The following is a 16177-nucleotide window of genomic DNA, read 5'->3' on the forward strand; positions in this document are numbered from 1 at the left end:
ATTGGTGTCACAAGTGCTCCTCCATCTTGCGGGGGTGTATAAGAGTCAGTACATATAGGACTATAATTGTAATTACTTAGTACTAGGTTTAAGCTGTCTCTTAGTATAAATATGTAAACCCTTTTATTCAATATCAATACATTCCATTCTCAACAAAACAGAGGAACTGGATGTCGACAATTAATTAGGAAGAAGAGAGAAAGAAGGGATAACCGGAGTTAATTCCTGGTTTGACATGGTTAACAGAAAACCAAGAGTTTTTATATTAAGAATTAAAAATTAATTAGATAACTAGGGTAAATTTGGAATTTTGAATTTGTTGAAAAATCGTGGGTATAAAATAACAACACTTATTATTTTGGGTTTTAAATGACACATTTTTTTTATTTGGTGTATTTTTATTCTAATCCAAAACAATTGGGTATTAAACGTCCAAATAAAAATAACATCGGGTTTTTTCGGCATTTTTCCCTTTTAATTTTATGTAAACAATTTTTAAAAATTTAAACTAATTTACTTAAATAATACCATCTCACCATCGGGAAAACGACATATTCCCCCCTGAACTAAGTTACTTTATCGCACATATTCCTGAATCTTTAAACTGTGCCTAATACTCCCTCAACTCTTCTAAATTTTGAATTTCCCACACCAACTACACCGATCTGGATTAAACCCCCAAATCTCGAGACGGTGTTACTTTGCCGTTAACGGGATGATGACTAGAACTACTCGTAAGCACTCGGACGATGTCGTTTAACACTCAAACACGTTCTTTGGCCATAAGCTAAACGACGTCATTTATAGAATTGGGGGTTTTTTCTCAATTTAGGGTTCGTCTTCTTCCTTCATTGGCAAAACAAATTACAAAATTGAGAGAGTAAAACAAAGAGAAACACTGAGAGACCGAGGAGCGAAGGAGAAATTGAACTCGTCCTTTGTTTGATTTGTGTTCGATTTGGAGATTAACTCTGTTTCGTTGGTTGAGTTGTACGAAATCAGTGAGCTCGACAATGAGGTACATCGAGTTTTTTTTTTGTTTCTTTTGACTTGTATTTGTTAGATCTCTATTCAATTTTGTTGTTGTAGTTGATAGATTTTGTCTAGCATTGTTCGTATAATAGAACTCATGTCTTGTCTATAAGATTTACATGATTAGATTGTAATTTTATTTTGTGTCCACCATGTGTTCGACGAAATGTGTGAAAGAGTTAATAACATTAAAATTGTGGACATTTGAAGCAGTGGTCTTGAAGAGGAGGACTCAGTCGTCAAATTTGCTTGTTACCACAGTGGAATATTTGTAAAGGTTGGTCGCCATGTCTACTATGATGGTGGTTCTGTTCGATATATAGAAGCAAAAGCGAGTGAGCTATTTGAACAAATGATGAATCATCTTCCAGTTAGTTTGTATGGTCAACGAGTATGGTATAAGTTTCCTTTTGAAGGACAAGAAGAGCGGAAAGCAATGACAAATGGTGATGCAAATTTCAGGAAAATGTGTTTTACATCAGGTTGGATCAAAAACTTTGATATCTTTGTGGAGCCTTATTGTGATGAAGCTGAGGAAGATGCAATTGAAGACGAAGGAGTTTGTGAAGATGAACAGTTTGAAGAAGAAGTAAGAGTGGAAAGAAATGTGGCTGGTTTTGTTGATTTAGATGATGAGTATGATGAGTATGCGACACCTGTGGAGTCTGGTGGTGAAGATGATGAAACTGAGGAGTATGTTAGATATGTGAAAGGTAGTGGTGAGCTGAAATCTAAGCAAGTGTTTGACAGCTTAGAGGCGTTCAAGAAAGCAATTGTGGATTATGTGTTGAAGACAGGAAGAAATATAAAATATGTGCGATAGGATAAAGACAGATCAAAACTTAAATGTGCAAGTGGATGTGCACATAAAGGAGAGGATCCAAATGCCAGTGAGGGACAAGAAACCGTAGATAAAGATCAGCAAGATCAAGGAGGGACCGCAGATAAAGATCAAGGAGAAACCGGAGATAAGGAGCAAGGAGAGAATCCCGAAAATGAAGAAGAAGAGACCGAACTCTGTGCATGGAGAATTTATTGTTCTTATGAAACAACACTGTAGAAGTGGATGGTACAAGCCTTCAATGATGATCACAGCTGCAACGTTACTGGTTATAGCAAGATTATAACTCAAGAGGTTATTGCTAGGTTGTTTTTTAATGAATTCAGAGAGAACCCAAAACTGATGCCTAAGGTCATTCAAGCGGATATGATGAAGCGTTGGAATTTGATCGCATCTGGTGATAAATGTAGGAAGGCAAAGGCAAGAGCATTGGAGATTATTCAAGAAGAGCATGATGAGCAATACTCAAGACTCAAAGATTCTCGACTTGAGCTATTAGAGTAAGTTACTCTTTCACTCTTTCTTTGTTAATTTTGTATGTTATCAGTTTGTGCATTGATAATTTTTGTGTTTTTCGTTTTTTGTAGTTCTAATGTAGGATCAACTGTGGAGGTAGATACATTTGAGGGAGAAGGTGGAGGATTAGATGTCTTCTTCAGATTTTACGTGTGCTTTGCTAGGATTAAGAAAACATGGTGTCAATATTCTCGTCCAATATTTGGCCTTGATGGTTGCTTTCTCAAATACTACACAAAAGGACAGTTGTTGGCTGCTGTGGGACGTGATTCAAATAATCAAATGTATCCACTTGCATGGGCTGTGGTGGACAAAGAGGATGAAGAAAACTGGAAGTGGTTCATTGGAAAGTTGCAGTCTGATTTGAATCTGCGAGATGGTGCTGGTTTTACACTCATTTCAGACAGACAAAAGGTAATTACAAGGGACATCTACAACTTTCATCTAGTTATTATTTACTGCATAAAAATTATTCTTTGATGATTTCAGGGTTTATTGAATGTTGTTTCTGACTTATTGCCACAAGTTGAGCATCGTATGTGTGCAAGACACATATATGCTAACCTAAAGAAGAAGCATCCAAATAGGACTGACATGAAGAAGAAGTTCTGGAAGGTTGTGAAGAGTTACAACAGCGCACAATACACCAAACGCTTAGAGAAGTTGAAGATGTATGACATGAATGTCTACGAATCTATGATGCAGAAGAATCCCAAAAACTGCAGTCTTTCCTATTTCAAGTCAACATCTTCTTGTGATGATGTAAGTAACTAGTGGGAAACACATCTTTTGTTTGCTTGGCTTGCATACAAATGTCACATGCCTTATTATCGAATCTACTAGAAGAAACAAGACCAGAAATAGGTAAAAGACTGAGAACTTTGGAGGAGGGATGCCCGAAACGTTGGTGCCATACTTCTTTGGACGACTGGTTCGAGACATGAAACGTTGCAGCGGCTGTCGTACTAAGAAAGAAGTATAGACCATCTTGCTGTTTAGCTGCGCCAATCAGCATCCTCGTGATGCGGTCCTGAATCACACACAACTTATCGGTTATCTGAAAGACACAAGCACGGTCACGATTTAACTGCGAGACTGATATCAAGTAACACTTCAAACCATCGACAAAGTAAACATTTTGAAGACTGAGATGCGACCCCAGACTAACAGTGCCTTGTTGTGTTGATTGAGTTAGTCGACCATCAGGCAACTTAATCAACATAGGAGGCATAGACTGAACCTCAGATAAGAACGATAAGGACCCAGTCATGTGGTTCGATGCCCCTGTATCAATAACCCAAGAGTTAAGAAAAGACGTACCCGACATTTTTGTGTTATGGTCACGGAGACGATCATGTTCATCAAGAAGAGTGACCAGAGACTGCCATTGTGCGTCATTCAAGCCACTGAAACCAATGCGGTCAGAGTTGGTGAGAACAGTGTTAGCGGAGGCCGGAGCTGCGACCATCTGATTAACGCGAGCCACCGGATTTGGACGATTACTTGCAGGAGAAGGAAGAAGACCAGGTTGAGAAGAATCCCCAGTTTTGGCTTTCGACCGTTCCCCCCACCAAGCAGGATAGCCGATTTTTCTGAAACACTGCTCTGCCACGTGACCAGAACGACCACAAGTAGAACACACCATCGCTTTGTTACGGTTATCACCACCCTGTTTAGGACGAGAGTGAGATTGGACGGCAAAGCTAACACCATCCTAGCGTTCTTCAAGAATATGACTGGTGGCTTTAGCTTCTTCATCTTGAGAAACAGCATTGTAAGCTTCATCAAGCGTGGGCAAAGGAACACGCGATAACAACGCTGATTTGACCGAGCCAAAAGAAGTTTCATCAAGACCCATAAGGAACTGATGGAGTTTGTCTTCTTCACGTTCTTTTAAGACATCGGTCATGGTTTTGGCCTGCTGATAATCATTCAGCGACGACCACAGTTTCACAAGCTTACCATAGTAGGCTTCGATCTCCAAACCCTTTTGACGACAAGTAGCGAGCTCCGTCTTCAGACACTGAACCCGTTGTCCGCTTTTGATGGAGTAACGAACACGTATATGTTCCCATAGATCAGAAGCGACTGCACAGTGAGCAAGATTAGATCTCAAGGATGGATCTACCGTAAGCTTAATCCACGAGATGACCAATGCATTGTTGGCACACCAGTCTTCGTAATCGTCTGAAGCTTCGCCGGGATCGGGAATCTTGCCATCAACAAAACCAAATTTCTTGCAAGCACGAAGAGCTAAGCGAATGCTGTCAGCCCATTCATCGTAGTTGGCACCACGTAAGGCTGGTTGAGAGATCACACAACCCGGATTATCTCCAGAAGACAAGTCGTATGGGGAGATGGTTCTCCGTGTTGTGTCAGATCTGGGCTGAGCCGTAGTGGTTGCATCAGTGTTTTTAGACATCTCAAGAGAAGCTTATCGTGAGAAAAAAAAAACGACAAGATTAGGTCAAGGAAGAGAAAGAAGAAAGAAAGAAGAGAGAATCGAACAACGCCTTTTTGTATATGGCTATTGCTCTGATACCATGTCAGAAAACAATAAGTGTGAAGGTTTTCTGTCTTATTTCTTATGGAGGCTGTACAAGTATTTATACAATGTTCTCGTTAACCTAGTGTAGTCTAGCTAACTAAGGAAAGAATATTCATTTGCCTTTATAAGCTTAGGCTATTTACATGATTGGAATTGATGAGATATGCTAGATACTAATGTATCATTAGTATATCTCATTAATGGTCCCAAAAATATTAGTAGACTTCAATCTCTACTTCAATATCTCTGCTAAGACCTTTATTAAGGCATGGACAATGTCCTGAGAAAATTCAATCTTTCTGCTAGTTTGATGGAGGATAAAAAATTCTAACAAGGGAATGTTTTGTCTGGTTAAAAGATGTCTTGTTGTGCTGGGGTAGCTTGACAGAAACTTCAATATCTCTGCTAAGACCTTTATTTAAGGCATGGGCAATGTCCCGAGAAAATTCAATCTCTCTGCTAATTTGATGGAGAATAAAAAGTTCTTCTAAGGGAAAGTAATAAGAGAATGTTCTTTCCGATGTCTTGTTGTGCTGGGACAGCTTGACAGAAACTTCAATATCTCTGCTAAGAGCTTCTTTAAGGCTGGGACAATGTTGTCTTGAGAAAATTCAATCTCTCTGCTTAAACTATAATATTCAATAGTCTGCAAATTTGATGGAGAATAAAAGTCTATATATATAAGGCTTCTTTAATGGCTTTCTAATAAGGGGAAAGTTCAAGTGTTCGATTAAAAGCTATCTTGTTGTAGTTGGGACAGCAAGTTACATTCTAATACTCTGCTCTAGAGAAACCTTCAATCTCTATTCTCTGCCAAGATCAGCCTTTAAGGCTTGTATAATGATGGCTCTAGTGTACGATGGAAATAAAAGTTATACATTTAAAACAAATAATAGAACGGAACTGAATTCATTATCTAGAAAAAACAGGGAATACTAATATGCTTGTATGCCTTAAAATGTAAAAAAGATATTAACAAAATGTTGATATATAATTATCATGAAAAATTATATATATTAATTGTAAATAATACATCTCCTATATATTAATAGGGAAGCATTTTGAGAAAAAGGCTGAGGTGTCGTCGCTGGAGAGCTCTAGACACTTTTTAGCAATTTACCTCATTTATTAATACTATTTACAATATATGCCATTATATGTTTAACCAAAAAATAATAATAAAAGATGTGGTTAAATTTCTCTTTTTTATGTATACTATATTTTGTTAACGTGTACTTTTAAAAATTTTTAAAATGTAATATCTAATTTATTCGTAAAAATAGTTATTCATCAAATAATATACAATTTTTTCCAAACACTAAAAAAAGAAATGAATGTAACAAAAAAAAAATCAGCAAATTAAAATACAAATTTGAACTTAATGGTACTCAAATCTTTATATTTTATGTAGATGCATATTACACTTCTTAGAAATTCCAAAATTTTTAATATATCATTTTATCTAATCATTTGTCCTGTTTCAATAAATTGGTTTTTAAACCACACAAAAGACACCTTGTCATTAATAGTAACATTTTGTCAATATTTTCTCGACTACGTTAAAAAAATTTCACGTTCAAAGATTTTAACAGGTGAGACGTATTTTAAATGAAATAAAAAAAATTTTGAAATATATTTTAATTACATATTACGTTTGACACAAACGGATATTAATTCAATCATTATAGTTTTACTCATAATAATTTTATTTAAATTGATTTATTCCGCACACAGTGCGGGTTGTTACCTAGTGTATATTAATATTAATAGTCATTTATTTATTAAACTGCAAAGGTTGCTTACTTGGAAAAACAAACTTTCAAGTTTCAACACTCGTACACCGATTCAATGCCTGCATCCAAATCCAATCAAACAAACATAAAACACCTTCTAGTGACTGAAATAGTAGTATACAAAATAACAGAACATTCCAGCAAACAAAAGAAGTAAGAGCTGAAAACAATTCTTGCATAGAACATTGATTTACACAAAAGTTGAGTTAGAATGACACCAAGATTGATAGAATCACTTACATCTTATAATGGAAACCAAAACAGGTGATGAACATACTGTGTTCGAACGCTGGAGGCTCTTAAAATCATCCAGAGATATTGGATTGGGACCACCAATGCCTATGCCCTTCTGCCTCTCCTTGTGATCACAACTTATCCTTGGTGTTTCCAAAGTACCTAATTCATCTGTTTATGCACACAAATATGCAAATGCTATGCAAATTCTATCCTAATGCATAAACTGAGAATAAAAGACATAAATGTGCTTAAACTAACTCTAAACAATGCAAAACAGGAGATAAATGCATGCTAAAAGATGGTAAATATAGAGTTATCGTACACCTTTAAACGAGAATGCTTAACTCTCAAAGAGAGTTGGACAATTTTTCAAAGAATAGCATTTTCTAGAGAAAACAATACTGGTAAGTTTTCAAGACAATTTTACTTAATTTTTATTTTTTACTAGGGAACCCTTTTGTTTCATATCATGATGCACTATGATGTCTGTTTGGGTAAAAATAACTCGTTCGTCTAGAGACTACGGAGAACAAGGTGAGGGTGACGTGGCAAGGGTGAAAAAAAGGCGAGGGTGAAAAAAAGGCGATTAGAGTTTTTTGCTTTCTCGTCACAGGTCATCCACAGAATGCTCATCGACATGTTCTTCAACCTCGACATTCTAAAACATGGAAATAGCCATAAATATAAAACTTAGTACCATAGTTCATTCTTACAAACCAGTTCCTAACTTAATTATTAAAATGCTCATCACACCTTTAGTTTCTCTCTTTCTTTCAAATCCTTTCTTTTCTTAGCATACAATCTATTCAACAATCAAATTTGTGGATCATCCATTGTGTTCTTCGGCTTTCTATCGGTTATATTAGGTTAATCTACCTAATTACAATATATTTTAGGTTATTTATGGTTATATATTAATCTAACCGACCCATAACCGGAAATAACCGAAAAGTAATTTTAAAAAATTTTAAATTTTCAAATGGTTATCATATTAGTATATCCAAATTACCACCTTAAACCAAATACAATATAACCAAAACCAAACTGTTAAATTAAAACTCATATTGTTGCTCATCTGAACCCTACACCTCAAACCCTAACCATAACCCTAACCCCTAAATGTCATGTTTTGAATGTTTTACACATTTGATCATAATGTGTAAAAATCACTCTTTGTCTATAGTTATTACCTTTTATTGCTTATAGTGATGTAATATTCATTTTTCCATTCTAAATTTTAATTTTGTAGTAAACAAGAATAACAAATTAAACTAAAATCAACACTTCAACAAAACAAAAGATACATAAAAAAAATATGAATATATAATGTGTATAACTAAAATAATTATGGTTTCACCATTTATGAATATATTCATTATTGTGATTATTTCTTTTATACTAATATATTATTTCTTTTCTCTAATATTTGTTTTTATTTTGAGCATCTGTCTATAATAATATTTTTATAATATATCAGAATATTTTCAAGCATCGAGTACTTAGGTCGTGTGGTTCTTGTTTTTTTTATTTACTTTTGCTTATTTTAGGTTGTTAGAAAAACTCCACTATTGCTTGGCTTGACTTGCTATGTTATGTTCATATCTTATCTGCTAGCATAACAATCATTTGGATTGACAACCCTTTGTACTACAACTGAATAGGGAATTGATACCCTGGGTGAAACTCTTGTTATCAATTTGGCGCCGTTGCCAATTTGGTTGAATTTTGTTTGCTACGTTTAAGATTTTATCACTTGCTAGATCAAGTTCTTTTCTATCTATCGGTTCGGAACTGACTTGTTTACTTTCATGTTTGTTTTTTTGCATTTTAGGTACAACCCGAGTACCCACCCGACCCGTCACTCGATCACCGGATTAGTCATTCGTTGGATGTAAATTATATTTGTTAATTTTTTGTTTGTGTGTATCATTATGTTTATTTGGTTATATTTTGTTAATAAAAATTTGTTTCAAATCCCATGCTGAGAGGTGTGATTTTTTCATCTATGTTTTTCAAGTCTCACAATCGGTGTTTTGAAAAAAAAATTATAATACATTGTTTAGTTTGAATGAAAGAAGATTTGATATGAGTCATATAAATAGTTAGTTGGATAACACAAGTGATTTTAAATGATTTTACAAAAAATTCAGTTTCAATAAGATTAGATTTGGGAATAAATTTTAAAATCCCAATTTGAATAACAAGTGATTTTAACAAAATCACAAAATCTTCTATAATCATCAATGTATTATTCTTTTAATACTCCAATGATAATTCAATGAAATATGTATTAATTGAGGTTTAAAAAACAAAAAGAAAAAAAAAGAAATGGAACGCGTTGTTAATTAATAAGCTTTTTTTTAATCGATTTCAAGTGTAAAAAATTGTGATTCAGAAAAAGATATTTCGATTTGATTAGACGAGAGAGACAGTTAAGAGAGATGAAGAACGCAAACAAAACAATGGAGAAAACCCTAGGAAAGAGACCTATGGCACCAAAAAACTCTGCGGCGAATCTTAGCGGTGGAGGCGAGGGTTCGAATTTCCAGAATATGAACATCTGTGACGAAGTCCTTTGTGGTATCTCAGAATGTGAATTTGTTAACTCTTGTATATTATAATATATATATATATATATATACGCATATTATATATATATATATGTATTATTGTTAAAGCTAAGAAAAAGGTATGTTCATACAAAATACAAACATGCGTTATTATTGTTTATGTTTTAGAAAAGTAAAACTACTAATTGTTGCCAAAGACTTTTATAAGCCAAAACGCATTCAGATTTTTTATAATCTTGAAGTTGCTACCCAAGTTGCTACAAAATAATCTTGAGGTACAAAATAATATTTTATTAGTCAACTCGCTCGACTGAATGCGTTTTGGCTTTTCTTGAAATTATATCCAATACAACTTCAAAATTATTTTGCACTGAATGTGTTTTGGCTTATAAAAAGACTTTGGCACCATTCAATAGTACATATCTCTTAAAATATATATAAAAGCCTTTGACACATCCAAACACTACATAAAGTGAGAGTACTAATAACAATATTGTGTAGTGTTTTTTATGTTTATGGTATAGTTGAGTTCTGAGAAAATTTACATAGTGTTTTCGAAAAACAAACGTCATAATAGAACTAAGTCATAACTCGCACTACGCGGTGGGAATATTTTTTAGTATTATTTTTATGTGTAATTTATAGTTTTTTAAATTATGATTAACATATAACTTATTTGAAATGAAGTAGCAAATTTAATAAAGTTCAGAAAATTTTACAACACAAATTCTTATTTGTATTTTCTTCATTATTAACTGCATCACCATAATTTTTTGTATTAATTTAAGTAAACAATTATAAGTCACATAGACAAACAACATTATTATTTCTTTTGTCGAACTAACCAAGAAATACCAACGAAAATAACGAGCCAAGATTATTTATCTGGAAAGAAACAACAAACCGGACATGCAATTTTGATTAAACTACTCAATAGAAATCTTTATTGTGCTTAAACCGATTACACAGATTTGTTGACGACATACCAAAATTAGGTCTTGTTGGACTTCGTACGTTGATGTGGTTAACTACTCGTTTTTTTTTAACTTTGCAAAAGCATTAAAATCACATATAGAACGTATAAACAGAGGAAATTAAAAGAAAAACAAAAAATTGAAAGAATGAAGTTTGTTGAAGAGACCGTGCACTGCATGCTTCATCTTGCGGTTAGGTACTATCAGTTAGATGGATTCGTTGTTTTGTTGGCACGTCTTAATTAAGGAATTTGACTAGCTATGTGTGTTGAATAAGCAAGACAATGGAGGGAACACAGTTTTACACTTAGCTGTTCAAAAACGACAGTACGAGGTATCAAACTTCTCTAACATAAGTTGGTTTTCGAATTCGATTGTTGTTTTTGCGGATTATATATCCATTAATAAGATATTGCAATTTTCAGGTGATTGAGTTGCTGCTTGGCTCTAATAACACAATCCCACAAGATTTTATTGAAGTGAACTCTTTAAACTCCAATGGCTTCACACCTCTTGATGTGTTACTTCACTTTGGAGGTGAACCAGAAGAAGTGGAGATTCATCAGATCCTCATTAAGTCAGGAGCTAGAAGATCAATAGATCTCGAGACAAGACAAACTACAACAACGACAGAGAATGAAACAACACCGTCAGAAGAAGCTCTAATGACTCACAAGCAGTGGCTAGATTACTTCAAGTACAAGAAAGACAGTTGTACAAAGCCTATTGATTATAGCATCAAGGAAACATTACACAGTCGACATTGTTGTTGCATGGTCAGAATAAAAAAGAAGAAATCAAATATCAGTTTTGCAAAAACTGAGTTTCTTAAATTATCTTAACAATTTCGTCTGCAGGTATACTGTGAAACCTTGTGATGTTCTAGTAGAACAGTTCTACGTTGAAACCAAACTTCCAGGTATTCTTCAAGAACTCAACCATTCTCCCAGAATGATTAAGCATACCAGATTGTTTCTCTGCAGTAGATCTACTCCCAGTTTATTTTCTGTGCATAGGTTTTTTGCAGAAACTTGGGACTGCTTTGTAATAGTTACCGATAATGAGATCATTACAGTGCTAAATAAACGTCGTAGCTATTCCAGATTTCCAGACCATTTCATAGTTTAGTCTCTGCTATTTGCCAGTAATAGAACTCGACACATGATTTGGTCAGTTTGTTCATTTTTAAAGAAACTGTGAACGTATATCTTATTGCAGAAATGGCTGAACGTTCTAGTGGACCTTCTCAGACGCCTTTACTTCCACTAAGTACAAAGGATAGTAAGAACAGGAGCAAAGAGGATCATCAGAGACTTCTAAACGAGAACAACGTAGCAGATGATCATTGATGTTCTCTCCAATCTCAAAATCTCAGAGCAGAATCTTAGTTAGAAACTATGCTGGTTGTGTGCATGTTTAGTCATAAACTGAACAGAAATTTCCCAATTTCAAGCTATATAAGATACAAAGTTCTTCTTCTTTCTGGTTGTGTAAACTTAATCATTTGTAGAGATAGCTTACAAATATACTACCGAACCACCATTCACGTTCAGAAAACTTGATAGTTATGGTGATGAAAATTGTAATCTGTCTCATCAATCCATTCACATTCGGTAAACTTGATAGCTACGGATCCTCTGTGGCATTTTTGTTTTTTTCGGCTATATATTTTCATGTGTCTTGTATAAAAGGTGATTTTGTCTGTACTATAAGGTGAAGAGAGAAGTAAAAAGAAAGAGAGTAAAAATATGTCTTAAGCTCACTTCGATATTGTAGTTTACCTCATAAAGACAATATATCAACTAAATCACTTTGTTATGCTTCATCTCTAAAACATAAAGATGCATATAAACAAGTTTCTTTAGAGCCATCGCCGCCGTGTGAAGTCTTCAGCAGCAACGAATTTAACTGAAAGGGAGAAGACTAAACTAGATTGTGTTATGTTCCTTGTGTATTTAAACTGAAACCATATTTCAGAAACTTCGTTTAAAGCGATTCTTTTGTATATATTAATTCATTTTTCTTTTTACTTTTTAGGTAAATTGTAATATATTATCATCTATTTTTTATAATGTGTCAAACGTCTCTCAACGTGACTCACAAGCTACTCTGTTCTCCCTACTTAGAAAACTCGAACTCAAGTTTGTGTTTCAAATATTTTAAAACATATTTGTAATCTTAGGCTATATATTTTTCATGTGCCTTGTAGAAAAAGTTAAAGGTAGTTTTGTCTTTACAAGGTCAAAAGTGAGGGCAAATTTTTTTTATTCTAATTAAGCTCAGAACTTTGAATTCCTTCATTGTAGTTAGTTCCCCCTAGAGACCCTAAATCTCTAAACCATAATTTCATAATATTGTTCATATAGTCAGATATATATCTGATTGTGATTACTTATTACTGAAGAATGATATATGTCACAAAACAGAAAGAAGCAGAAACTAGTTAAACCAAAGTTGCATTCCAACAAGTCTCGTAAGAACTTCAGTAGAAAGAGAAAGAGTGGCCAACTCTACACAAGGCCTATTCTGTTAAGAGTGATCACATTCTTGCACGAAGGTTAAGAAGGAAGACGAGTTACTCTTTAAGGTGTCAGATAAAACAGCTTCTGCACCACTTTTTGCTTCATATCAACAAGCTGGTAATAAAAGACCCTTCTTCACCTGCAAATCCATGAAAGCGGAATAAGACTTGGGGTTACAGAAAATGTCATAATATCATTGTCAACATAGTCCATGCACATCAAAAGAGAAACCTACCTTAAACTGCAAGAAACCATCCCATAGATCATCAAACCGTAACAGAGCAAGAAAGATCAATAGAAGGCGAGGTCCCGGAGATAAGCACAATATCCTTTGAATCGACCGTCCCCCAAATCTCACCTCCTTCACGTCTTTCTAACGTGATCTCTATGCACCAAGTATCATTATAGGTGGTGTTTGAAGTGCCCAAAACCATCAGTTTCCCACCCACATTCGCCATTTGACACACAGAGTATCTGAGGTTAGGCAAGCCATCTAAACCCTTCACACTCACAGGATTCCAAACCATTTCAACTGGATCAAATACCATTATTGGATGTTTAAGAACACACAGTACATCAAAGCTATACAAGCGATCCTCAATCACACAACACGGGTTGCGCCAAAAATCCATCAACTTAGATGATCCAAGTCCCCAAGACTGCCATGTACCTTGTCTTGGTTCATAGACCAAAGCACAGAGAGCATCCAAAATGTAAATCCTATCCTGCATCACCACAGATGTGACAAACCCTCCTCCTGGCATATTAGAGTTGTAGTGGGATGGATCAGGCACAGTACTCCAAACCCCGTTATCAACATCGAACACTTCGATCCAACCATCATATGCATGATGCCTCTCGCAACCTCCGATGACATAAATCTTTCTGTCAATGACTCCGGCGGCTGCACGGTAGCGAGCCCTATGCATACTTGGGAGATTGTCCCAGATGTGGAATCTACAGTCGAGGACAAACACAGTCGATACAGGGTGATTAAACCCGTTCAAACCACCGATCACATACATATTGTATCCGAATCACCCACAGAAGATCCAGGATACATAGGAGGAAATGTAGGGACCTCGCGCAAGCTTTCTGAGATGTTTAAGTTGAGAATGTGCCATCTCGAGAAACGTTCGTAACTATATGGGAATCCGATCAAGGCATAAAGAACCGGTTCGGTGAGGCCGAGTTGCAAGCGCCTTATGTAGAGTTCCGGCGAAGAGATGACGCGAAAGAAGGCTCTGGAGATGAGAGATAGCCTCGGGTAGTGACATCTCCGGACGAGTGCGACGATTCTTGCGATGAGTAACTCTGGGATTTGTCGAGGAGGAATCGTCGGAGCAAGATTCTCTACTTCTTCTTGAACGTCTTCTTGATCTTCTTCGCTCGGGTTCGTGTGGAGTTCTTCTCTTGAATCGCCACCGCCATCGTTGAGTTCTTCGTCGGAAAATTCAAAGATCGGATCCATCGCCACCGTGTGTGTGATGGTTTCAGCAGCAACGAATTAACTGAAAGTGTGACTAATGTAGAGAGTTTGAAAGAAGCTGTTACGTATTATAAAAGGAACAAAGACCCTAAACGTCGTCGTATAGACGATTGTGAAATGAGGCCTAATACGCCCGTATAAGCGATTTAAAAATGGGGCCTAATAAGGCCCAAACTAAAGTACAGGTTCTGAAGGAACTTGACTTTTTTTTGTTTATTTATCCTAAAAAAAAATAGGAAGTGGGAAGAAATTAGAATAGAGGAAGATGAATTGATGATAATGGAGAAAAAGATTCTAGACTATTTGCAACTGAGCGATGAGGTTGAAGAAGATGGCCGTGAGGCACAGCGACTGGAACTGGAAGAGGAGTTTTCACGGGAAGGAAGAAGCTTCTACGAGGTTCTTAGTCTCAGAGGAATCCGAGTCAACCGGGTCGACCCGGGTTTCATTTCCTGCTCTTTCAAGGTCCCTCTCCGTTTGACGGTTCGTTCGTCTTCCTCTTCGTAAGATTCAATGAGAAGTAGTGGCGTCATAGGGTTTTTAGGAATTGGATTATTTGAGGCTTTTAAGATGAGAATTTGATTTATTATACTCTTTAAAATAATTGTGCTAGTGGATGATGATCCGAATTGGTTTGTTTCTCCGCTGAGCCATCGGTGTAGTTCTTGCAGATTTGTTTAGAATCAAGAAGGAGAAGAAACTCACTTGTTGTTTAGATCTCCTTGTAATTGTTTATAGTAGTGTGTGATGATCTGAATTGGTTTGTTTCACCACTGAGCCATTGGTTTGTTCTTATGATATTTGTTTAGAATCAAGAAGGAGAAGAATAAGATATATCCTTTTATATTGTTCTTGTAATTGTTGTTTGTATAACAATTGTTGGTTTTTCCCTTTGAGATGGTGTTTGATCAACTTATAAGTTGTGATGAATGCAGGATAGAGACAGGAATCTAGCTAATGGTGCGATCGTGAATCTTGTGGATGAAGTTGGTGGAGCGCTTGTACAAATCCAAGGCTTACCTCCTTGTGTTTCTGTGGACATGTCTATTGCATTCCTTTCTACAGCTAAGCTCGGTGTATGTCTCCTCAACTCCCTTTTTTTGTTTATTTGACCTTTTCTGAAGAGTGTCATAGAAATGGGATAGAGAGAGAGAGAGAGAGAGAGAGATATGATTTTGAAATGGAAATGATATACTTTCAGGAGGAGTTGGAGGTAACGTCGAGATTGTTAGGCGAGAGAGGACGTTATAAAGGAACACTTGTTGTAGTGAGAAACAAGAGGACCGGTGAGGTTATAGCAGAAGGTCGACATTCTTTGTTTGGCAGGCAAGCTAGTAAGCTCTGAGGTCTAATCTTACTGTTATATCTATTCAGTGATAAGGTTATGTTTCTTTCACTGTTATGTCTGTTTTCTGTTTTGTGTAATCTTAAACCTTTGTAAATAGCTTTATAAAGATGAGACCGAACCACCATTCAGTAAATTTGATATTTTTGTGATGATCATAATGGTAAAATCTCTCTCATCAATCCAAAATCCAAAAGCTGTGATTTAGGTAGGTATTACAAGAAGGTCCAAGAGAGAAACTGTTATCTATGGTTTCAGCTTGGCTTTAAAAGTAAACATTAAGTTATAATGATTAACAACTGCTGTAACA

At 35.6% G+C, this 16177-nt stretch overlaps 1 protein-coding gene and 3 pseudogenes across 1 annotated transcript; 2 read left to right on the top strand and 2 right to left on the bottom strand.

Moving 5' to 3' along the window:
• Window positions 1-1387: 1387 nt before the first annotated feature.
• Window positions 1388-2377, top strand: LOC147943692 (uncharacterized; annotated as a pseudogene).
• Window positions 2378-3216: 839 nt separating this feature from the next.
• On the bottom strand, window positions 3217-4811 carry LOC147943693 (uncharacterized; annotated as a pseudogene).
• Window positions 4812-13299: 8488 nt separating this feature from the next.
• On the bottom strand, window positions 13300-14504 carry LOC104789214 (putative F-box/kelch-repeat protein At2g29780 pseudogene; annotated as a pseudogene).
• Window positions 14505-14698: 194 nt separating this feature from the next.
• On the top strand, window positions 14699-16028 carry LOC104786722 (uncharacterized). The gene is made up of 3 exons (XM_010512168.3): window positions 14699-15005; window positions 15458-15598; window positions 15724-16028. Exons 1-3 carry the CDS (start codon window positions 14796-14798, stop codon window positions 15865-15867), a joined length of 495 nt encoding a protein of 164 aa, XP_010510470.1. The 5' UTR covers window positions 14699-14795; the 3' UTR covers window positions 15868-16028.
• The last annotated feature ends 149 nt before the right edge of the window (window positions 16029-16177 follow it).

Source organism: Camelina sativa, chromosome 5, assembly GCF_030686135.1.
Source record: "Camelina sativa cultivar CO46 ecotype springtype chromosome 5, ASM3068613v1".
Lineage (NCBI taxonomy): Eukaryota > Viridiplantae > Streptophyta > Magnoliopsida > Brassicales > Brassicaceae > Camelina > Camelina sativa.